Raw genomic sequence first — 25,506 nt, 5'->3', positions numbered from 1 at the left:
TGTCAAATCAAGATAGCTTTATCTCTTTAAGACCACTAGGGAAGCACTTAGGACATTGCAGATATGACAGATGAAATGACCTTGCAAGGAATAGGAGTTAATTGCCCCCTCCACATTCCCCATGCTCACCTCCTTTACTTCACAACTAACATATTTCCACAAAATAAATTCTGTATTAATATTTAAGAAACTACAAAGATGAGAACCTGCCTGAATCCTGTGAGCTTTCTAATGTGACCAAGTCATTTAGTGTTCTTCCACTTCCATTGCTTTGTCCATAAAGAAGGGATAATACCAAACATATGTTTGCCAGCATAAAAGCATCTAGCGTCTATTGTCACAAGAAAGAACCCTGTGGATAGGTGGAACAGAGTATAGTATCATCATTATTTGGTGGTCATTTTTGCCCCTATGCAGTGAGGAGGCTCTCTGCAAGGCACACTGCCTTCCATCAAAACATCAACATCGAGTTCCAGGAGGTCTGCTCTGTGATGCTGTGATTTGAGAGAGTTGCTCTATACCTAAATGATCAGACAAAGGCTTTTGGGGAAAGTAGTGTTCAAAACGTTGAGCCTTTTATTGAGTTCATTGCATTCCTTTTATTTGATAAAGTTTATCTTGAAGTGAAGTAAAAAGTGAAATGAAGTCGCTCAGTCGTGTCCAACTCTTTGCGACCCCATGGACTGTAGCCCACCAGGCTCCTCCATCCATGGAATTTTCCAGGCAAGCGTACTGGAGTGGGTTGCCATTTCCTTCTCCAGGGGATCTTCCTGACCCAGGGATCAAACCTGGGTCTCCCACGTTGCAGGCAGATGCTTTACTGTCTGAGCCACCAGGGAAGCCCCAAAGTTCATTTCAGTATTTTTAAATATGAAATCACTCTATTTCACAAAGATAAAACCAAAAGAAAGTGGCAGTTATCTTACACTAAGCTCCAACTAGCCTAAAGAAGATAATTTTTAATGCCTTAGCAAATGCTGATTTAAAGGAGAAATTTAATATACAAAAATCTACATATGTCCCTTTTGTAAAAGAGAATAGAAAAGATACACACACACACACACACACACACACACACACACATACACACATATATATACATCTACAGTGTACCTAGAACTTTGAAGTTAGGGCTAAAATTTGAAAAATGTCTTAAGATTATTGATTCATTCTTCCTTGACAGGTGAAATCATGAAGCAGCACTAACCACAGCAATTATAGCATTAAAATGTCAAGAAATTAGAGGTCAGAATAACAGATAATTTTCTTCTCTATGTCAGATTTAAAATTGACATTCTTTGACAGCTTAGGATCTCTGGCTGAGAAAAATATGACAGCTTAACTTATTTTATACTTGTAAAGCAGTAATTGATAATAAACTTTATCATGACAGCCTCTGGGCAGAAACATGACAGAACAGTTTTGTTACCAAGCTCTTCATAACATGTAAACACTAGATCTGGGGGATATTAGGTATTATTTAAATTGTCTTAAGCCTGAGCTTTTATCATAGTCTTCTAGACACTTTTTTTTTCCATAGATGAGCTCATCTGACTATTTAAGCAGTATTTTTCAAGCATCATAATGAGTGTTTTTCATATTTATTTTTTCATGTTAATAAAATTATATGATTTGCTTTATGTTTTTACTCCCCAAATGATGGCCAAGAAACTTAATCCTATGACCTACATGAGAAACAGGCTGTTCTGGTTTATATCTGGTCCCATGGTTTTCTATCTCCTTACTACTCGAATACGGTCCCTGGACCAACAGTATCAGAATGAGCATCACCTGGGAACTTGATAGACCCTCATACTCTGCTCTCAGCAATGCCCCCACACAGCCTAGTAAATCTGAATGTTAGGAAATCCCCTGGTGACCTGAGGCATTACAGTGTAGGAAGCACTGTGCTGCTGTTCAGTTGCTAAGTCATGTCCAACTCCTTGCGACCTCGTGGACTGAGGCACGCCAGGCTTCCCTGCCCTCCACTGTCTCCTAGCTCCATCCACTCTCCATCCTCTTTGCCTCCATCCCAAGGGTATCTCAGAACATCCAGGAAGAGGGCTCAAGCAAGTTTATTTTGAAAAAAAAATTCTTTAAAATAACAGAATATTTACTTATTTTTTTTGTTTTGTTTTGTTTTGTTTTTGCTGTGCCACTGCAGCATGTGTGATCCTAGTTGCCAGACCAGGGACTGAACCCGTGCCGCCTGCATTGGAAGCACTGAGTCTTAATCACTAGCCGACCAGGGAGGTCCCTTACTTATTTTTAGACATGATATTCTTCTTATTCCCAAAATAATTCTTTAAAAAGTAAAAGGCTTTTTAATGGGCATTTCCATTTTAATTTAAACTGTAAATTTTCTATTTGTTCATGCTTTTAAATTTATTAAAACTTTTAACTCAGTAAAACTTCAGTAACTGTAGAGAAAATTTTAAGGTAACTTTAAGAAATCTTTATCAGCCATTTTTTTTCTCGTTTGTCCTTTACTCTTATAATGAGTGAAAAATATTCTAAAATTGTTTCTTAAAATTATCTCTGTTATAATCAGGAGTATAATTAGTCAAGCCTGTCTGCCTCAGAGTATGATTGTTTGATCCCTAGCAGTCAATGAAAGATGATGGAAAGGTGGACATCAGATAACAGATTATATCACAGCCCCAGCATCATTATTTGAGTGACATAAGGGAGTCACTTTAATGTACTTTTATTTAACCACCTAAAATATGATAATTGAAATGATATCTAACTCATAGGACTGTACTTGAGGATTGTATGTGAAAAGATATGTGAAAATACTTTGTAAACCGTGAAGCACTACTGGACATTGATTACTTCTGCCCCCAAACATAATTAAATGAAGTATTGTGGAAGAACTTCTGTTTTAATAATTTATTTCTCTGTATCATGATATCTGTAGTCAACACTGCCAAACTGAAAAATGATTTAAATGACTTCTCTTTGACTGAGAGAGAGATATACACAGAAGTCTACCATAAAAGGCTTGTTTTGCTAGCAAATTATTAGAACATATGGACCATGCAGCATTTATTTATACATTTTGATATTACCAGTAGTCATAAAAATGTGGTTATTTTAGTCTAATTTTCTGTTACCAGTATTTCTTAGTCTTAGACTATATATTCTTCATTTCTTTCTTTCTTCAATCTGACAGGGATAACAAAGCATTCCTTTGGATCTGCTATGGTGAAAATATGCCCATAGGAAGTAGAATATATCTCTTCAGTTTTCACTTTATTTTCTTGCTGAAACATTCCTTGCTACTGCAGAGAACTGACATGATAGGGCTGTCAAGAACCAGCAAGACAAATGTGTCTTTAACCAAAACAGCTGCAATGCTGACTTTCCTAGAAAAGGAACTCATAAAATTTATAAGGAAAAAAAAATGAACCCACTTTTCATCTTGATCATGTAAATGAAGATATTTATCATGACAACGTTGATGGCCTCTATAATAATTGCCTATTCTTTCTGAGAATCCGTTATTCCTAGTCTTTACTTTCCCTCATTTCTGACTTCTCTCTTTGATCTGACGAGGGATATTAACACCCACCCCTCCTGGATCGCTTGAGTGGGTTGTAGAACAATATTGTCTGTTTACTGGTGCCCTGACGCCTAATTGTCTTCAGATGGGGGATGTTCAGGGTTCTTCTCCTAGGCGACTATTCTGAGGCATGGTAACAAATGATCAACAAAAGGGCAGATAAATATTTCTTAAAACCATTTTCATTCCCCCCCCATAATTACTAGAAATTTTACAGAGCTGAAAATCTTAACAAACTCAAAAGCCAAATTAACATAGAAAGAAAAGCCATACATTTTAAATTGTTGGAATAGAAATACACATGGGGTCTTTTTTACTTTTAAAGAATCATTTTGGGAACAACAAGAATCCCTAAATCTGGTAAGAGTATAGGTTCAAATGTATCTGTTGTTGTGCTTCTCATCTGTAGCAATAAGGCATGCATTGAGATAATTCAAGAATACAGTTTCTATATAGAAATTAGTATCAAGAAAATTAATGATACACATTTAATTTTGATTGGTGAATAAATCTTTTAATTTAGTTTTATCTTTTCTCCTTCTAATTACTGCAGTCCTTAGCTAGTCCATAGTCATCAATTGTGCATAGAAAAGCATAAATAATGCACTTAGTCAAAGTGAGATGTATGTCATTTATGTGAAGTATGCTTTTTTCTCTCTTTGTGTTATTTTTATTGTGTGGTGCTGAGAAGTGCTAATTATTGATTTTCAGAAATTAACAGCAAATGCTTTTACAAGCATCTAAAGTCATATTTTACACAAGGAAGAAGGGTGAAAATTGCAGCCTGCTGTTTGTAATAGGAATAGCTGGAAGAGACTTCCTTATCTTCAATTAACATAGATTTCAGTTATATTACACAGTTGTTACCTTAGCATAAATTAACAATTATTCAAAACATACTGCATGCTTCAGTTTCTTGAAGTGGGTATTACTCAAGCTAAGTACCTAACCATTTTAGTTAGATGTTTAGGACTCATGTTTAAATGTTTTAAACATATTGATAATGAGTCTATTTATAGCCATTTGATCTCAGTATAGTATATCTAAATTATTGTTTCCCATTTATGTCAAAGAAGAGCATTTTCTTTTGCCAAATACATGCAGTACTATTTTTAATTTGAATTTAATTGAGTCAAAGGGTATGATTTCATTTTGTAATGTTTATACCCACACCTGGTGAACCTTAGTCTTCATATCTTTATATGTACCAAACAAATCCATTTCAGCTTTATTATTCTCATTATTGTCTTTGCATGATCAGACACTCCAAGTGAATTTATTTTGTGTAGTGAAGCAGGTCACCACCGATACTACTCTCCCTTACCCCCTCCGCCTTCTCCTCAACCTCCTTCCTCCTCCATTTCCTGAATCAGCCAGCATAGAGTTTGCTTTATGTGAATTTATTCATCAAGGGAAAATTTGGCATGGATATTGTACTGTTGTTACCTCTCACATATCATTAAGTATTTCTGGACTGAGTCTTCTACTATGTACTATTGAATGATTAAACCCAAAGTGGGCAAAGAACCAAAAACCTGGGGGCATCCTTAAGAACTCATCTGCTAAAACTCTTGCTTCCAGGTCAATCTGAAAATTATCCAGAACAGAATGTTTTAGTTCTTTTTTTGAGGGTTAACAAGCATAGATTGAATAAGACTCCATGGTCTCCCCCAAGAAGCTTATAGCAGTGTTTATCCCTCAAATATTCTAAATCCTCAATAAAAATCTTACTTGGGTGTAATCACCTTTTGGTCAGTCCTACTTGGAAATGAAGCAAAAGCGAGCCAGCATTTTTCTTATTTATTATACCTGAACACTAATCCTAGTTGTATCCATCAGTGTGCTGTATGTGTCTCAGCACATTGCCCTTTCAGAGGGATAATGAAGACTCCGAAAAATGATATCTAAATGGTCAAGAAAAACAGGGAAAGAGTCTAAACATCACTAATCGTTATGCAAATGCAAAACAAAACCACAGTGAGGTGCCACTCCATACCCACTAGGTTGGATACAGTCAAACAAACAAACAGAAAATAGCAATGTTGGCAAAACTGGAATCCTTGAGAGTACTGTGAGAATGTAAAATGGTGCAGCCTCTCTGGAAAACAATATAGAGGTTCCTCAAAAAATTAAAGAGAGACTTCCTGTATGATCTAGCAGTTTCACTACTGGTTATATATCCACAATTAAAAGCAAGATTTCAAAGAAATATATTGCATATCCATGTTCATAGCAGCATTATTCACAACAGTCAAAGTGTAGAAGCAATCCAAGGGTCCATGAGCAGGTGAACAGATGAAAAAGTATGCCATTTAGATATAATGGGATATTATTTGGCCTTAAAAAGGAAGGAAATTCTGAGGCACGCTGTAACAGGAATGAACCTTGAGGACATTATTCTGAGTGAAATAAGCCTGTCACAACAAGACAAATTACTGTTTGATTCCAGGTGCTTCCAATAGTCAAAATCAGAGAGAGAAAAAGTAGAAGGGTGGTTTCCAGGAGCTGTGAGGTGAAAGTCGCTCAGTCCTGTCTGGCTCTTTGCAACCCCGTGGACTGTACAGTCCATGGAATTCTCCAGGCCAGAATACTGGACTGGGTAGCCTTTGCCTTCTCCAGGAGTTGTTCCCAACCCAGGGATCGAACCCAGGTCTCCCACATTGCAGGCAGATTCTTTGCCAGCTGAGCCACAGGGGAAGCCCAAGAATACTGGAGTGGGTAGCCTTCTCCAGCGGATCTTCCCGACCCAGGAATCAAACCAGGGTCTCCTGCATTGCAGGTGGATTCTTACCAACTGAACTATCAGGGAAGCCCTTGATATCAGGGAAACCCTTCCAGGAGCTGGGGGAAGGTGAAATGAGCAGTTGTCTGATGGGTACAGAGTTTCAGTTTCTCAAGCTAAAGAGAGTTCTAGAGAATATGCACAATAATATGAATGTGTTTAACACTGCTGAACTGGACACTTAAAAATTGTTAGGATGGTAAATTTTACACTGTGAAATTTTATGTGGTAAATCTTAACCACAGTTTTAACAAATTTTAAAGGGATAATCAAGAGTTTAAAAATAGTCCTATTTACAAAAATGTGGGGCAGATTAAAGTAGATAATCAAGGGAAGGTGAAGCCCCCTGGGGTTAACATCTGGTTACCAGGCCTAGGCTTGAGGGTGTAAGGGGAGGTAGCTTGTTGCCAGAAGCTGGCAGGAGAAGTAGCCCTGGGAATTGGTCACCCGGCAGAACCTGTGGCCTTAGGTAGAGAACTGCAACACAGCCAGTGCCAAACTGTGACCTGACAATGAGGGGGCGCACAATAAATGCTTTGCCTTCTACCTTGCGTCCCAACCAGTCAGAGGCCAACCCAGTACCAGGGGTGCGGTCCTTGGAGACCATCGCCCAGGGGCAAGGATGCCGATCCAGTTCACTTCTCTGTGCCCTGAGTGAGCCACCACTCTGGAGCAAACATATTTAAGGCATTCAGGGTAGAACAGCCACTACCTTCTCATTAAAATACATGGATTTTTCTACCTGATTTGACTTAGTTTTCAGGAGAAAAAGTGAGTGAGCTTGCCACCTGTGGCACTGACCTAATATGTTTTTTTAGATGTTCCAGACAGAGCTTTTTTATCTAGAGGATATGGTGTTTTTCACATTAATTTGTTAAGTCAATTATGTAATATCCTTATAATTTATCATTCTAAGGAGGAAGTGTAGGAATCAGCAGGAAGAGAAATCTCCAGTATGTATCTGTATATGTGTATATATATGTATTAGATTTATACCAAAAGAATATATATATATACATATTTGTATATAAAAATTTGCTGATATATATATATATATATATATATCAGCTTTATACCAAAAAAATAAAAGCAAGCACTGAGGCAAGTAAATGAGCAAATTGGAACCCCTTCCTCAGATATTTTCTAACATAGTCTGATAGTTAAAACAAATATGGTCCTTTTTTGCTTGAGTTATCAAATATTTGCTTAAATATTCTAATACTTTTGCGAGTGTAGGCGGCCTACAGTCCGGGGGTTGCAGAGTCCTGCAAGACTTGTGACTAAGCACGCATGCACGCATAGGCTTAGCCTTAATGCAGTTGATTGTTAAAACAAAGGAAACATCTTGGTTCTTCTGTTTTGTAGTTTCTGTGAAAAACTAGAAGCAGTTTAATATAAAATAGCATTTTAATTTTTTATATAGTTAAATGTTTATAAGGCAAGAAATAATAAAGTGCAGATATTATTTGCTTGATTTATTTTGCTATTTTTCCAGCATTAAAAAGTAATGCTTTATATGATCTTGTTTTATTGCAACAATAAACCAGAAGCAAAGGCTTATCAGTTAAAATACATTCTGCCATTAAGTAATCTTTCTTTTTATCATTTCAGGCTTTCAGAATTCCATGTTTTTCCTATTTGATAGAGAATTGATAGAATTGTAGGTAGAACCGAGTGATAAAAATCACATATATATTTTTAATTGTATTATATGTTGAAGTTGTATTTTCTGTCAAAGGGGAAAAAAAGAATATCCACTCTCAAGCATTAAAATCATTCTAAATAAGAGCTGTATACTGGGATAAGCACAACACTAAATTTTTTGAAAATCTTTTTCTGTGTTCCCAAGCTTTTACTTTTTTTTCTTAAATTTTCTGAAATTTGCTGATAATTGGTAATTTGAACATAATCTGGTATTTTGCATTATGGATAGCATAGCCTATCGTACTTTACAAAATGCTGATTTTTTTAAAACCATTTAAAAGATTTTACCAACCAAGGAAAATGGATATAAAACAGGTCATTTGACAGCCTACCTTATTAGCTTCTTCCTACTGTCTCTCTCATGGCACTTAGACCTGATGGCATTTCATCTGAAAGACAATGCTAAATTAACATTTGCCAAAAAAAACTGGAACTTGTAAAGGTTCCATCAGAGAAAAATATATCTGGGCTAAATTCATCTGCACTAAGGAAAAGAGAATAATCAAAGTGTTTATCTAATGCCTACCAGGGAAAGCGTAAGTAGATAACCAGACTACACAGAGGGAAGGAGAAAGCACGTTTGTTCACCTAACTTTTGTCTTTTATTTTGAATTTACCATTAATTTGAACATCATTCTGAACTTTGCCTTAACTGTCACCACGTTTCCTTGTACCTTGGTTGTGAAGTTTTTTGTATTAATGGGCAGACATGCAACACACATGCACCACAGCATGTTCACTCTCTTTTCTGAGGATTTAATCCCAAACGTGGGCTTCCCTGGTGGCTCAGAGGGTAGAGCATCATCTGCCTGCAATGCAAGAGACCTGGGTTTGCTCCCTGGGTCAGAAAGATCCCCTGGAGAAGGAAATGGCACCCCACTCCAGTACTCTTGCCTGGAAAATTCCATGGACGGAGGAGCCTGGTAGGCTACAGTCCATGGGATTGCAAAGAGTTGGACACGACTGAGCAACTTCACTTTCTTTTCTTGCTTTCTAATCCCAAACTTGTATCTTTGTTCATATAGGAGGTAGAACTTTCTTGGGAGGAAAGGCAAGAAGGGAAAACAAAACAGTTAAGCAAGAGATATAGCAGGTCAGAGGAATAAGGCTTGTGTCACAGCTATTGCAAGCACATAGCGGGACAACAGAGGATGAGATGGTTGGATGGCATCACTGACTCAATGGACATGAGTTTAAGTAAACTCTGGGAGTTGATGATAGACAGGGAGGCCTGGCGTGCTGCAGTCCATGGGGTCACAAAGAGTCGCACACGACTGAGTGACTGAACTGAACTGTAGGGCCTCTTTATGCAAATGTAAAAAGCCACCCTGTTCAGGAGGTTGAATTACAAAAAGGGCCCCTTTCTTTGGCAATCGGGGTCAATTCTATCACTCATTTACCCCCCAACTGGGCACCTTGGTACGTGGTATCATCAATGACACCCGCCATACACAGTGCCCTGACCCGTGGGGAAGTTGAAAGACTAGAGAAAACTCGTTGAGAATAAGTGGGAAAAGGGAGAGCTGGATGGGGCTTCCCAGGTGGCTCAGCAGTAGAGAATCTGCAGGAGCCACGGGAGACTGGAGCTCGACCCCTGCGTGGGGAAGATCCTCTGGAGGAGGAAATAGCAACCCACGCCAGTATTCTTGCCGGGACAGTCCAGTGAATAGAGGACCCTGGTGGGCTACAGTCCGTGGGGGTTGCAAAGAGTCAGACACGACTGAGCAGTGAGCACGTACACACAGGAGAGCTACTTGAAGGCAGGGGTAATTTTGTAATTTGACAGGTGGGTCCTGGAGTATTTTACAAAGAGAGCCAAACAATACTAAGGAGAGGAACAATCAGAAAGTAGGGAGGACAAAAGGGAAACAGTGTGTATGGGAACTTTCCCTAGTAGGAGCTTTATATTCCATGTAAGCAGGTAAAACTGAGTTGTGTGTCATGTGTGTGTATGAAATCTGGAAATCAGAGGTACTTACATTGTCCTCCTAAGCATAATTCGGTTCACATTTTCCTTTTCCTTCTCTGCCTTTCCCTGCAGAATTCCTGTTTTAGAACTTCCCCCAAGGTGTTAAAAGCAGTCTTTTTACCCTCTAATTTTAGAACATACCTGTTTCTTTTTTTATTATTGAAGTATAGTTGATTTTTGCGGTGTTTCAAGTGTACAACACCTGTGTGTGTCATACGTATTACACAACTCATGTGCTCTCATATGCAATGTTAATTTATCCTTTCTTCACTGAAAAGGGCAATAGACAATATACATAATGCAATAGATTTTTTGTAACATAAACTAAAGTTTTGGTATTCGATTTTAAAAGGATTCACAAATGCTGATGTGGTCAAGCAGGGCATAAACTATTGAAGCTGGGCGAGGTGGCAGTTTATGCACGGGTCACATGAGCGATGGGCCTTAAAAAGGAGTCTCTGTGCTCCAGCCGAGTGTTACCACACAGGAATGATGATGGGGCCATGCAGGAGCTTCTGATTCTTATGAGAGAAGCCAAAAAACCCCAGTTTACTGTATGAAATTTCCTGACCTGTACATGTTGACTCAAGTAGAAACTGTGCCTGTGAGCTGAATCTAGCCCATGGGATGCCAGTATGTGACATCTGGCTGAACGTAAGCCCCTGTGACATCCTGGCTAGAATGTAACCTCCACAAGAGTATCTGTTTTGTTTGGTGAGTATCAGAGATCTCTAGAATGGTAGGTGCAAAATAAATACATGTCTTAATGAATAACATTATCTTTCTGACCCATGCAGAGCAATATATAGAGAAATAGAAATATTTTGAATTTTTTAAGATCCCATTTCTGATAATATAGAAAGAATCCAAGTTATAATTAACTTTTAGTAGTTGTTTGGATGTTTTTTACTTGATGTCTTTAGGAAAATTCCATTATATGGCAAAAAAAAAAAAAAAAAAGTCCACATAGCAAAAACTCTTTTTTATGATGTTGACCAGCTAATTTCTACTTAACCTTCAAACCTCAGCTCTTGTTCTTTTTCTGGAAGTCCCTGTCCTTACAGCCCTTCTCTCCCTCCCCCATCCTCCACCTGAGTCTGATTGTCACTCCTCGGGGCTCCCGAGCCCTCTGGGTTTGCCTCACCCATGATCCTCCCTAACATGCACCTTGATGTCCTCATCTCATGTCCTCATGGGCTGAAAACTTCTGGGGGACAGTCTGCTGTCTGAGTTTGTATGCCTTGGCGTAGAGTAAACATTCAAAAGATGTTCGTTAAGTTATTTCTGTGGTATTGAGTTGTAAGAATCAAGAGCTCTGAAGTTTTCCTCGCTACTGTGCTTTTCTCTTTTCAGGCTACCTTTCGGTTTTGCCCAAATGCCCTACCATTTCCCCACTTCTGTATTCAGACATTTTTGGAAGGACTAAATCACAGCCTTAACCTGCAGAGAGTCGCAGGCTGAGCAAACAGACACACATAAAGAATTCTGTGTTGAGTTCCATGATAAAGGGGAAGATAGGCTGTGAGAATATGGAGGACATTGATTATGATTTAGGACATCTGGCAAGGATTTAAAACCCTGCCGAAGGTTAGCATGAAGGGAGGTGTTTTCTTCTCCATCAGAACAACTATTCAATCTTTATGCTTCATAAGTTGCAGTGTGGACTGTGTATATCCCTGGGCATGTGCCCATAGAAAGTACCTCCCTCCCTTTTTTATTTTTAAAAGATTCACTATGTTTAAAGAAATGAAACAGGCAATCAAAAATATGAGCTAGTAACAGAGAAATGACACCATAAAAATTAATCAGTCCCCCACCCCTTTCTGCTCTAGTTTTATTTGTATCTCTGTTCAAAGCCCAACCTGCCCATGGAAAACTATTTTCTCCTCAGCATCACTTTTTAAAAAATATCAAAATCTTTGAACATATGAAAGTGGAGAGAATGATATACAAATAATAATATAACAGATTTCCACTTGCCCAATAACGATATTCAGCAGTAGTACCTCCCATCTTGGTGAAAAGAAGACTTGGATTACTTTCTAAATGTGGGGGAGCCAGTCAAGAAAATCAGTAGGTGCTCACATACCATTCAAACATTTTAATAGACTTAGACAACATGCTTTTTCAAGATCAGAAAGGTCTGATCAATTTAAACTCAAAGGGTAAGAAATTATTGGAGGACAGGATTACATGATAGCTAAAAGATAAATATTGAACTAGGAACCTTTAGGTCATGAAAGCATGTGATGTAGATCGTAGGGAAGAGAAATTCAGTTTTGTCTTAAAAGAAATAAATGTTGAATGTTGGGAACAGACTGACTTATTGAAAAGGTAAGATTGAGTACAACTTAAAATTCACCCTGATGCCATTTGAAGCATTTAAGATATATATATGTGCATGTGTACTCTGCCTCAATCCAAAAGGATGAGTGGCAGGACCCACTAGAGCAAACTGTACAGACGATTTCTAGAAATAAAGTCAGTTTCATAACATTTTCTAATATAATTTTAATAGTTCCCCTTCAGGAAAAAAGTTAAAGTCAAGCAAAGCATGTTTATTGATTCACTTCCTTTTTGAACATTTAAAAGCTACCTACTCAAATGCAGGGCACTGATCTAGGAATTTAAATGTGTTTGATTTTACTTCTGTCTCCCTCCCCACTCCCTGGTCCTCTATCTGGAGGAGTAAAAACACAAGTAATAGTAGATATCATTATATTTAGTTCATGATGCATTAAGCTGGGTATTGGACATTTTCTAACCAGGGCAACTTTTAACAGTACAATTCTTTTTTTTTTTTTCCCAAATAATTCTCAGAATTTATTGTTGATAATGTGAACCTAACCAGAAATAGTCTCTCCCCTTTCTAATCATAAATCTTGCTTTGGGGAGATGAAGTATGATGGTATCTGTGTTAGCACAATTTAGTTGGTAGTCACAGTTCTCATGGAGAAGGCAATGGCACCCCACTCCAGTTCTCTTGCCTGGAAAATCCCATGGACAGAGGAGCCTGGTAGGCTGCAGTCCATGGGGTCGCACAGAGTCGGACACGACTGAAGCAACTTAGCAGCAGCAGCAGCACAGTTCTCATGTGAGTGGACACCATGCAAATAAATGTATACATTAAAATTGGACCGTACTTAAAAAGATTTAGTAATTCATCCTGTTGCCTCTGCAAATAAAGAGCCAAAGCCCCATTATGCACTTGCTAAAATATGGCAGATAATGATGCATTCATGTTTAATATTGCTAATAAATTTGAAAATTCACACTTTTATTGATAAACGTTTTCTTAAAATGCAGTCCAGGAGGACAGATTGTTAAATTTAAAGACTTTATAAATGAGAATTGAAGATAGTGATACGATTAGTGGCAGGGCTGTGCCAAGAGTCATCTACCAACTTACCTGACTCCCAAGCATTCAGCAGTGACTTTCGCATTTCACTTTTATGTGCCACCAAACTGCACACAATTTTAGGGGAAAAATTAACATGGTAACAGAGTAATAATAATAGTAAATAATAGTAATAATCATAGTAAATATTGTGCTTCTCCTTATTGACTTAAATTACATGCTTATAATATTTCAGAAAAATATTTCTGTTAGTCTGGTTTAATAGATTGCATTTTTTGGCTGTAAAATGTATGTATAGAAGAAATACTTAAATCTCTTTTAAGATTTTCTCTTTGACATATGGACCAAAAAGGTGTATTGCACACTTCAGACAGTTTGCAATCTAGAAATATTCATTGGAAATGACAAAGTCTCATTAATATTTCCATCTGCATAGGTTTTAATGACATATTGCATAGGTTTTAATGACATATTGCATAGGTCAGGATGCCCCAAGAATTATTTCCTCTTTGGGTTAGTTCTCTCTAAAATTTCAGAAGATTTTTGAGAGGAATGAATTCATAGCTTATAGATAATATTTCAGAATATATCTTAGAATAGCATAGCACACTAAACTGTATTTTTTGTAGTGAAAGTTTTGCTGTATTTGATGACTATACAGAAGTCTTAATGTTCTTTCTACTTATTACTCTCTAATTGATTAGAAGACATGCTTATTTGAATTTTATCTTGTATCCTTAGTGGACTTTATGTTTCATTCTTTTTTTTTCCTATTAAGATTCCAGAAGCTTATTTCATTAGAGATCCCCATACGTTTCTTCTTACAAAGGACTTTATTAAGGTATTTGTGTTGTATTTAGTGTTCAGAGTGTTCTCTGGTCTCTAGCTGCTTGCATGTACTCACAGGATAACATTTCCACATTTAACCCCAGCTTCTAAATAAGAATAGTGACTTAACGGAAGCATGTTTGGAAGGAGAAGCAGAGCTTGTCTACAAAATACTAACACTTGGATGGTTCTGCACCCTGGGAGAAGAGCACCCGGTGAATTTTCTGGACTTTTTTCATGGCTGACTTGGGATACACTTTGCATTGTCAGAGTGTGTTGACCTCTCTCGTTGATGCATACTGATTGTGACAATCACTCTCCTTCCCCTGCAGGCCATGGAGGCACAGATACAGAACTTTGGACAAACGCCATCTCAGTTGCTTATTGAGCCACATCCGCCTCGGAGCTCTGCCATGCACCTGGTAAGACGTAGCAGCTTGCGGAACATTTCTGTCTTTCTTTGTACCTGAGTAGAGTTCAAATAAAATAGTGATTTTTTTAGCAGCGTTTTAAATCTTCTCGATGTATTGGCTTAACTCTTCAGCCTCAGGATATACTGATTACCTAGAAAGAAACAGAAAAAGGAGTATAGTTCTTATCTTTAAGTTCGGCTTCAGCTAGCTCAATTTTGGATTCACAAAAATCGCCGCCCTCTCTATTAGGAGTTGGCTCATATACATAAACCCCTTCATACACATACAGGCTTATAGGTATACACAGGCACCAAAATTAGGTTACACTTATAAATTAGAATGAAAAATATAAAAGAAACACAATCTAAAGGTAGCTGGTTTGATCTTTGGGGGCAAAGTGTGGTAGAGGAAGTATTCATTTTAAGAAAAGGAAAGAAATATAAAGATAATATACAGCCTCTGCATGGCAGCAGTCAAGAAAATAGATTAAAAATAAGGACCTCAGAGCCAGATTTGGGTCAAGTACCATGTCTGCCTCGAACTAATGAATGAATTGGGCGAGGTATTTAAGCTCTTTGTTTACATTTCAGCCTGTGTAGCCTGAGGGTAACAAATCGCACCAGCCCTGAAAATGCAATGACTCAGTACTGTATGTAGCACTTAGACCAGCCCCTGGCATACAGGTACTCAGTAAATGTTAGCTGGCGTTATATTCTCAGTTTGCAAGGGAAGAAGTAATAGTCTTTTCATTTCAATCTGAATCTTTTAAGATCCATTTTCATAAGAATACGACCCCTTTTCAGTTTTAAGCAAACAGTTAACATTTCTCTATTTAATTTGAAGGTAAAAATTTTTCTAAGAAACTACTTTAGAACTTACTTTTTCACTGTGATTTTCCACTAAGCTTTTACTGAGGGGAAAAAAAAATGCTTGACGGCAAAAATGTATTTGCAGCATGAATTACAGTTCATCAACTTTTCTGGATAATTGTCAAGGGACCAGATATCCTCATACTGGAGTAAAATGCCCTGGAACATGGTCCATAATATATGTATAAACAAATGTACAGGTTGTTATTGTGTGATAGAAGTATTGTTCATACCTTTCATTTATCCTGTCAACTACTTTACACATTTGAATCGAGCCCCCTCTGTGTGCCAGGCATGACATTAAGCATTGGCAGTACAGAGGCGAGGCATCCTCTATACCGTCAAAGGGTTGGTAGTCCATCACCTACTGAAGCATAAACAAATGTGTGTGTTTGAAAACATTTCTTTTCCTATACAGTAACTCAGCTGAGCAATTTCACTGTTTAATGAACTCTGCTGCTTGAGGTGGGTCCTCACATGCAGCCAAACAGAGAGGCTTTCACCACGCGTGTCGTCCCCAGCCCCACACCCAGGCACAGCGTAGACATGGGGCCTGCAGACCTGAGAGGAAGCATTTTAACAAACTGTCCAAGAGAATCTCTCTCACACTTTATTTTATGAAATGCTTTGGCAGAAGAGTTTTATCCCCGTGTTGGTTTTCTCTGTTTAATAATAATAGTAGTAAAAAATATTTACCCTGGAGAAATGCCCAGTCAGAACTCATTACTTTCCTAGGGGAAATTGTTAGAGGCTAAATTGGCATGGAACTGTTTATAAAGAAAATCAGCTTTTTAAGTTTATGTAGCAGAGAATTCACACACACACACACACACACACGTCTCTATAAAATAGTGAACAATTAGAAAACATGCATGAAAGCTAAATAGTGGTTATTTCCAGCATTCTTATCTGTCTTTTATGTAATAATGTGTACAGTATTTTGTAACCCACGCCAGTATTCTTGCCTGGGAAATCCCATGGACAGAGGAGCCTTACAGACTACATTCCATGGGTTGGCAAAGAGTCAGATATGTCTTGGCGACTAAACCACCACCACCATACTACTTACTAGTAGTACTAATAGTGTCTCCTTTCTGTCAAGTCATATACTAGATGTTTGAGAAACAAAGATTAAAAAAGCAAAGAGAGTGCTGTCTCTCAGGAAGCTCACCATTGAGCACGGGAAGGAGCCTAAACCACGGTCATCAGAGACACAGCAGAAACGTGCCCATGGAGCACGGACAAGGGAGGCTGTTGAATTTTAATTATTTAGACTGTAGCCATGCCCCCACATCATCCAGGTAAAAGATGAAAGAATCAATTCACTTCGTATTTCACATAAACACTGTCGGGAACTGGCTTGACTGATCTTTCCACCACAGTGGTGTAACCGCACTGAAAAATTACACTGCATCATGTGGACATATCTCTAAGCTAACTTCTTAAATCTCTGGAAGCGTGTTAGTCACTCAGTCATGTCCGACTCTGCAACCCCATGAACTGTAGTCCACCAGGCTCCTCTGTCCATGGGATTCTCCAGGCTAGAATACTGGAGTGGGTTGCCATGTCCTTCTCCAGGGGATCTTCATGACCCAGGGATTGAACCTGGGTCTCCTGCATTGCAGGCAGAGTCTTTACCGTGCAAGCCACCAGGGAAGCCCTCTTCCATCGTCTGGCAGCACCTAAATTGCAGCTGGTTATTAGTAATTGGGGGTCCTCTCCCAGCAGCTGTGCGGAGTGCCTGCTCCTTTGGCTGTGCCCGCCTCACAGACCAGAGCGCCGACTGCTCTGCTGCCTGCTTGCGCTCACGCTAGCTTGTTTTAATCTCACGCTCCCCCACGCTGTCACTAACTCTGTTATTCTTTCTGTTTTCTTTGCTCTCCTCCCTTTCTATTCAACAGTGTTTCCTTCCACAGAGTCCACTCATGTTTAAAGATCAGATGCAGCAGGATGTGATCATGGTGCTGAAGTTTCCATCAAACTCCCCAGTGACGCACGTGGCGGCCAACACACTCCCCCACCTGACCATCCCTGCGGTGGTGACGGTGACCTGCAGCAGGCTGTTTGCCGTGAACCGATGGCACAACACAGTAGGTACGTGGGCCTAAGGGAGTCACTTACTAGCGGGGTCTAAAACACTGTGGTTCAGGTAAGTGTGTGGAGGGCTAGCGAGTGTGCCACATGAGCTACAGAAAGCAGCAGAATAAATAACTGCCAGACTTCACTAAATAACTCGTCTGCCTTCTTCATTGCTGCTGTGTTACAGTGCCGCACACGGTGCTTGTTGTTGTTTAGTCAGTCGGTCATGTCCAACTCTTGTGACCCCATAGATGGTAATCCACCAGGCTCCTCTGTCCATGGGATTTCCCAGGCAAGAACACTGGAATGGGTTACCATTTCCTCCTCCAGGGGATCTTCCCAACCCACAGATCGAACCCTTGTGTCTGCATTGACAGGCAGATTCTTTCCCACTGAGCCACAGGGACGTTCACAGAATGCTTGGCTAATGGATCAGTATCTAATAAGTATTTGATGAATTGAATCAGTTCTACAAATAATTCAGGTCCTCCCACCCTGCTCCTGCAAGGGGAAGAAAAAAAAAAAAAAAACACAAATTTTATCCCATACTAAACAAAAACAAGTTTGAATCTAGGTGGTTTCAAATCCTTTTTCTCCCACTTGATTAACTCATTTAGGAAATATCCGAATGACCACTTTGTGTCAAGTGGTCCTGGGCACTGGGAGTGCAGCAGTGGACAAGGCAAATAGCATCCCTCTCTTTGTGGAGCTTTGAGTCCGAGAGAAGACAAAATCTAAATTGTTTAGCCATTTCATGTGTGTTTTCTCCAAACTCATTCCTGAAGGTTCCAGCCAGTACATCTTGAAGTGATATAATTCTGTCATGAAAATTCGACAAATTGATACTTATCCAGCCAGGACAGCAGTGGATGTGACTAAATGATTTAGTTGGCCCAGTTCATTACTTATATGATCTCCGTAGAAGCCTCAATATCCCCACTGTCTCTAAGTTTGAATGGCTGAACCACACCAAGTTCACCTGAATCTTAATTCTACTGACTTCTGCATCACTCTGGAAAACCAGATTACTTTTAGCTTAATCTCCTAAGAATTTCTGAATACCCCTGTTTTATGGTTATTGGTAATACTTTCAACATGAAGTAGAGCGACTTCCATTCACTCAGAAATATGGAGAAGACATCTCTTAAAAATATCTGAGGTTGGCTAAAAGGTTTGTTCAGGTTTTTCCATAATACTTTACAGAAAAACCTGAATGAACTTTCAGACCAACCCAAATATGACTTTATCATTCACAGGAGTCTTAGCCTCTAGAAATATTTTGCACTGAGAGAAAGCTGTGAAGATTTGAATTTTGTTTTCTTTAGAGTTGTTCTAAAGTTTTATATGTTACCCCATGTAAGAAATTAGGACTAAAGAACTCAGTCAAGCTCTAAATATTAATCCTCTGAAAGTAGCTTTTAGGTTAAGATTTAGGTGTGGCTCAGTTGTGTACCTTCAGTTGACTTGTCATCTTTTGAAAGAAGCTGGAAGGGATGGGAGTCCCATCTTCCTCTCTGCCTTGGCCCAGGTCAGCCCATGCTTACACCCATTTCTACATGTAGACATAACCTTTTACTTAGATTTCAGCTCTCTGATGGATTCCAGAAATGTTATCGTCTTCTATTTTATCCAGCTTTTTCTGTTGTTAGGATAACAACTCTTCCCAGCTTTCTCCATCTTAAGTGGAAACCAACAGTCCCTGTTGTAATGCTTTTTTTAAGATTTGTCTTCAAAAACATGTAGTGTGACTGAATGATTCTTACAGTAATTTACCAAATAATTTTTAAGAAAATACATATTTTGTATAATTGTTATAACACTGCTTATTAGGAAATTCCTCCATTCTGAGAACTTTATGGTCATTTTCTCTTTTAATTAATCTTTAGGCCTCAGAGGAGCTCCAGGTTACTCCTTGGACCAAGCCCATCATCTTCCCATTGAAATGGATCCACTAATTGGTATGTTAACAACAAAAAATACGTTTTCATAAATGCTGCCTATCCACAGATTCCTATGTGGTTATTTATCACAAATGACAGTTGAATGATACTTTTGCTGTCACAAATTAATGTACAAATAATGTCAAATTGCCATCAAGGAGCTGTGCAAATCATAACATGTCATCTAAGAATTTTTTGTTATTAAAATAATGATTTGTGGTATTTTCTTGGTATTTCCAGAGGTCATTTAGATTGGTTCTAAACAAGGTATATAATTCCAAACTGTGCTTTCTTTCAGCCACAACTCTTCTTTAACAACTTTATATTATTTCAAATATATAAGGATTCAAAGCTATTATTAAGAAAGTTGATACTAAAGAATAACTTTTCTGGAAATCTCCATTCAATAGAGCTAAGCATTTTTTTTTTTTAATTTAAGATTTTATATGAATTGCAAACTCAGGAGCTGTAACTGTTTGCAGCAGTATTCAAAGTATTTTTTTTTATTTTATTTTATTTTTAAACTTTACATAATTGTATTAGTTTTGCCAAATATCAAAATGAATCTGCCACAGGTATACATGTGTTCCCCATCCTGAACCCTCCTCCCTCCTCCCTCCCCACACCATCCCTCTGGGTCGTCCCAGTGCACTAGCCCCAAGCATCCAGTATCGTGTATCGAACCTGGACTGGCAACTTGTTTCTTACATGATATTTTACATGTTTCAATGTCATTCTCCCAAATCTTCCCACCCTCTCCCTCTCCATTTTTAAATAATCACATACACATTTATTAGCTGTGTGATGCAGAACAAGTGTCTTAATCTTTCTGGGCCTCAGTTTCATATCTGTAGGATGGTTCCTAATAATGTTCATTCTGCCTGTTCTCATGGGATCATATGAGAGCTAAATAAGAAAAAAATAGAATGTGGTTTGAAAAATTATAAAGCCATAAGCAATTTATGGTATTTTTTCCTTCGATTAATTCAGCCTCCATCTTTGAACCCAGAAATAAGATGCAAGGCAACCATTTAGGTTAGTTACCTATACTCCTACACAGAAGAGCACTTATATTTCTCTTGGAGAATATATGCTTAGGACAAGGAATATTTTTCAAGTGGATTCCAGCTTCTAGCTGTTTCTCTGCTAAAAAATAGCAACAGTTTCACGTACAGCTAGAATGTAACCGTGGAAGATTAATAGCTGTGTTCTATTAATCAAGCACCAACTACATAGTTTTCAAGGGACTCAGACCTTTGATTTTCTTTTCCTTTGCTGTTTTTAAAATTTTTTGTTTTTACTTTTTGCCTTCTCTGGTAATTATTATTATAGTGTTAGTCGATGTCCACAAATAGTAACACTTACGTTTAATTGGTGTTAGGAAGTGATGGTGGTCTTCTACATCTGCATTTTCTGTTTAAGAATTCAGCCCAGGGATCTGGCCTGGAAGGACGGTGTGGAGGAAGGGACAGGCTGGCATGCAGACAGGCACTGGGGAAATCACAGGGCGTCTCTCAGTTCTTGACTCTATTCAATTCAGCCCCAGTGCTGCCCGTGACTCTCTGCCTGTCTCTTTCTTCCCCAGCCCCTCTCCCATCTTTCTCATTCCCCTCCTCCCCTGCTAGCCCATTCTTGAAAGGCTTCTGTTTGTTGACAATCCAGGTCTTTAAAGCTGCTGACTTAAAGCTCCCTGAGGGGCCACCTACATAACAACACCCCTCGCACAAATCCCTACTTTCTTCTTTTCCCATGAATCATAAAGGCCATCAGAAAATGACAGATGGGGGCAAATATGAAGACATTTTTTCCTTATGTAACATACTTCATACAATATTTATTCCTTATTATTATTGAACTTGTTGGTCAATAATGAACTTGTGCAGGGTGAATATCTATTGAATTAAGTGCATATAAATATTTTTATTATGTTGTAAATTCCCATCTTGAATTCCTCATATCAGTGGAAGAACTACTTAAATTTCCAACAAATTTTTAAATATATAATATGGTTCATAAATAATCATTGCTACTAAACAGTTTATATTCCTCATGAGGAAATGCTAAAATCTTAATCATATAGCATTAGAACCCATTTCTAGATAAATGAAGCATAAAAGTATTCCTTCTATAAGTGCTTGGTGAAACTCTTTGTAGAATCTCTCTTTAAATTCCTGTATCTATTTTACATTTAGCCAATAACTCTGGTGTGAATAAACGGCAGATCACAGACCTCGTTGACCAGAGCATACAAATCAACGCACATTGTTTTGTGGTCACAGCAGATAATCGCTATATTCTTATCTGTGGATTCTGGGATAAGAGCTTCAGAGTTTATTCTACAGAAACAGGTAAACTGAGCTATGAAATACCTTATCCTCATCAGAATGCCCGTTGTTTCACCTAAAGCTTCATATGAAGTCATACTTCTTAATGTAGGTGTCTTCATCTTGATGCCAAGATTCCAATTAAATGTCCACATTGGAAGTAATTGACTGCTTCTAATTTCATCCATTCTGAACTTTAACGTGAGTTGAGCCCTGAGTTCATGGGACAAAAGGGACTACTGTCCCCCTCCCCCAAATCAAATCCAGTAAAAGGCCTTAAAGCTCCCCTTAGTCTAGCCTAGCCTGGGAGGAAAAAAATCATGATTGTGTTATTTTATAAGTTCTTTTCTTAAAAAAAACCGAAGTGACGTTCTTGTATCATTTTTTCAGAAGGGATTCAAGAACCTAAATCTGTAGCTAGATTTGAATTACCTTGTAAGTTTGCAGGTCTGTAGAGTCACTTTCCACAAATCTAGTAGAATAAAGTTAAGCTTACTACCATTGAAAGAAAAATAGCCATTGGATTCAACCTGCCGTTTCTGTGTTGCAGGGAAGCTAACTCAGATTGTATTCGGCCACTGGGACGTGGTGACGTGCTTGGCCAGGTCTGAGTCGTACATTGGTGGGGACTGCTACATTGTGTCTGGGTCTCGTGATGCCACCCTTCTGCTCTGGTACTGGAGCGGGCGACACCACATCATAGGGGACAACCCGAACAGCAGTAAGTATTGGTCTGGAATTGTCCCATCAGACTGTAAATTCCTTTAATTTCCCTAATAACTTTTGCTGGGGTTGTAAGGATCTTAAAATATGAAAGCTTAAATAGCATTGGAATATAGCTGTATTCTTTATTGGAATATAGCTGTATTCAAAGTGTAAAAAGAGAGCAACCACTGTAACCTTCAGCCTGAGGAAACTCCCAGATCCCCTCCCAGTGACCCTCTGCCCAGCTGCCCTTCCCCGGTCTCCAAATGTCCCCATCCTTTCAGAATTTCCTTCCATGTCACCTGGTCCTTTCAACTTCCTGTGATTTCTCTCAGCTGAATGTATTCTCTCCCTTCTCTGAAATTCCATACACTTTATTTGTGCCTCCTGAGGACACTTACTGCTTTCTATCAGGGGTATAGTCAGTATCTCTGTTTATTTATTTGACAGTGATTGAGTACCCCCTCAGGTTTAGTCATGGGGGGCAGCAAAAGCTGAATAAGATGATTTCTTTGTTTAGGGTGATTCCTGAGTGTTTTTTACTCAACAGTGCTCCCAAAAATATTCCACAGGGAAAAAAAAGAGGTACTCCAGAGTAAAATAAATTTTAGAAAACACAGTATATATACTCTTATTCTCTATGTAAGCTCTGAAAGTGTCACACAAATACGTCTGTTGATGTTTGTATAAACCAGAGTTTCTCAAGGGCTTCCCAGCTGGTGCAGTGGTAAAGAATCCAATGCAGGAGACACAGGTTTGATCCCTGAGTTGGGAAGATTCCCCTGGAGAAGGAAATAGCAACCCCACTCCAGTATTCTTGCCTGGAGAATCCCATGGACAGAGGAGCCTGGTGAGCTACAGTCCATGGGGTCGCGAAGAGTCTCACACGACTGAGCACACACACGCACACATGGTTTCTCAAACATGTTTTCCGAGGAACCTTTTGCTCATGAAAGAGCAGTTATTATTCCTGCGAAATGTTGTTCTGAGGAAGCTCTGAAGCGCACCATGAGACCCTCTCTTTGCATCTGAAGGTTCTGATTCCTGGCATAGTTGCACACATTATAGGTTTTCAATAAATACTGTTAAATGACTGAGGAACTAGATAACAGATTTCCTAGAAATAATTACTGCTTTTAACTACCAAGCTTGTATCTCCTGTAAAATAGAGAATGATTTCTGTAAACTGTTAATAATGGTGAGTACCTAAACTGGGGTTATTCCAATTATAATTCGTACATTGGTCACAATGTTAACAGTACTCTGAAAACATGAGTTTGGGAATATTTATGATGAAACAGAGCTAAGAATTTCCCAGGAATACTATGTACCTGCCACTGAAATACTATAGAGAAAAAAGAAACGTCCAGGAGACCAAGGTATAACTGTGAGAGAGCTGGGCATGGAAATCTTCATGTGTATATGAAGGTAGTGAGAGAAGGAATGACCGGGTGATTTAGATGACCCGGTGATTTAGTCTTGTCGCCCATAGCTAGAGGTGAAGAAAAGTAGATGAAGTAACTGAAAGTGTATTATGAAGTTGTGTCTCTGACTGTAGATACTGAATAAGAGACAGTATGTGTAATTATACATTTTAGCCTCTGCTCCAAGTTGTGAGATATTGGTTTGAGGAAAACACATATTCAGTGTTGCTTGATTTCCAACCAGCGCAACTAATCAGCCACCAGTTCTACAGTATACAAAACATCATACTCTAACTGCTAATAAGTCATTTACTCTTTTTAAAACTGTATCCCTAAAAAAAGGGCTTTGCTTTTAACAGGATTCTTGTGGTGTGTGTGTGTGTGTGTAAAATATATTTGACCTACTTTATTATTATACTTTATTATTCTTAATCATGGTACATTATCACATGTATTTTGTCTAAATGTATTTTTACATATTTCCAAATTTCCTTTTTTGAGACTAGTGTAGCATTCATTACAAGAGAAGTTGAATTGAGCACCAGAGCTGTGTGGTATCTTCCATCTATTAGTGATACAAATTAGAAGTTATTAGATAGAAAAAACTTTATAAAGAAGCAAAATAGTGTTTTAAATCCAATTAATTAACATCTTCAAAATGAAGCTCAGAAATGATGAAAATGATGTTTCCAAAAAGAATTCATTTCTTAAAAACTACCATCTGGTAGTAGAGAAGATAATATAATGTCCTGCTATGAGATAAAAATGTTAAATTATAGTAATTATCTGTTAACTACTTTATTTTCTAATTATCATCTAAACGAAATGATGGTTGACAAATGATCGTATCTTTGCTCCATCACTTAGCAAGAAGAGTGAAATGTAGTATTATTTAGAGTATTCAAAGTTCCTATGGTAGGAGCTGTGTAATAGGAATGTTTATGTTAATTCTTAAGAACAAAACTGTGACTGATAGATTTGTTAAAATGTAGCATTTTATTTAAGCTTTAAATAAAGACAGGATTATCCCTAAGAAATTATTGCATAATATTACATATACAGTATTGTCTCCATTTGTGGGGATATACATTTTTTTATTAAAAACTGTCATCATCATTATAAACCTAAAGGACTTTCATAAAACCCACCCTGCCAAGACTTTCCTAGACATTTAATGTGAGCATATATAGCATGGTTCCACTGTATTTGTTATCCTTAACATAAAAGGGAAGAAATGCTCTTCTAGATTAAACAGGATGAGTTGCTAAAGTATTGGCCAAGCAGCAAGCATGTACTGAACATGTGCTGTGTCCTGGTACTGTATTAGCAGCTGGGAGGGCTGGGCAGTCAAAGTCTCTGATTTTCTGGGGTTCACCCAAAAGTCTGTATTATAATGTATATAGACTGTAAGAGTCACAAAACTGCTTCTCTTGCTTGGAATTATCAAGTGTACTGAGTATTGCATGAATCATGAATTGCTATCAGATAATATTTAGTTTCCTAAGTACTTGTATCTACAAAATGTTTAATGTTATATCTTGGGCAC

General features: G+C 38.3%; 1 protein-coding gene across 9 annotated transcripts in view; it reads left to right on the top strand.

Moving 5' to 3' along the window:
- The window catches only part of NBEA (neurobeachin), a 672,061-nt gene that overhangs the window by 631,280 nt on the left and 15,275 nt on the right, over nucleotides 1-25,506 (top strand). For 4 of the 9 annotated variants that reach the window (XM_086329378.1, XM_086329375.1, XM_086329380.1 and 1 more), the window contains 5 exons: nucleotides 14,539-14,628; nucleotides 17,390-17,582; nucleotides 19,454-19,525; nucleotides 21,700-21,855; nucleotides 22,382-22,552. In XM_086329378.1, coding sequence (XP_086185504.1) covers nucleotides 14,539-14,628; nucleotides 17,390-17,582; nucleotides 19,454-19,525; nucleotides 21,700-21,855; nucleotides 22,382-22,552 — 682 coding nt within the window. Of the gene's footprint in view, nucleotides 1-14,156; nucleotides 14,220-14,538; nucleotides 14,629-17,389; nucleotides 17,583-19,453; nucleotides 19,526-21,699; nucleotides 21,856-22,381; nucleotides 22,553-25,506 lie in introns of all 9 variants that reach the window. The other 5 variants (XM_086329374.1, XM_086329372.1, XM_086329379.1 and 2 more) reach the window with 3 other exon arrangements.

The sequence above is a fragment of the Bos grunniens genome, chromosome 12 (genome assembly GCF_055505025.1).
Source record: "Bos grunniens cultivar Pamir isolate PY7600 chromosome 12, Bosgru_T2T1.0, whole genome shotgun sequence".
Taxonomy (NCBI): domain Eukaryota; kingdom Metazoa; phylum Chordata; class Mammalia; order Artiodactyla; family Bovidae; genus Bos; species Bos grunniens.
This window is presented reverse-complemented; position numbering and strand designations above follow the sequence as displayed.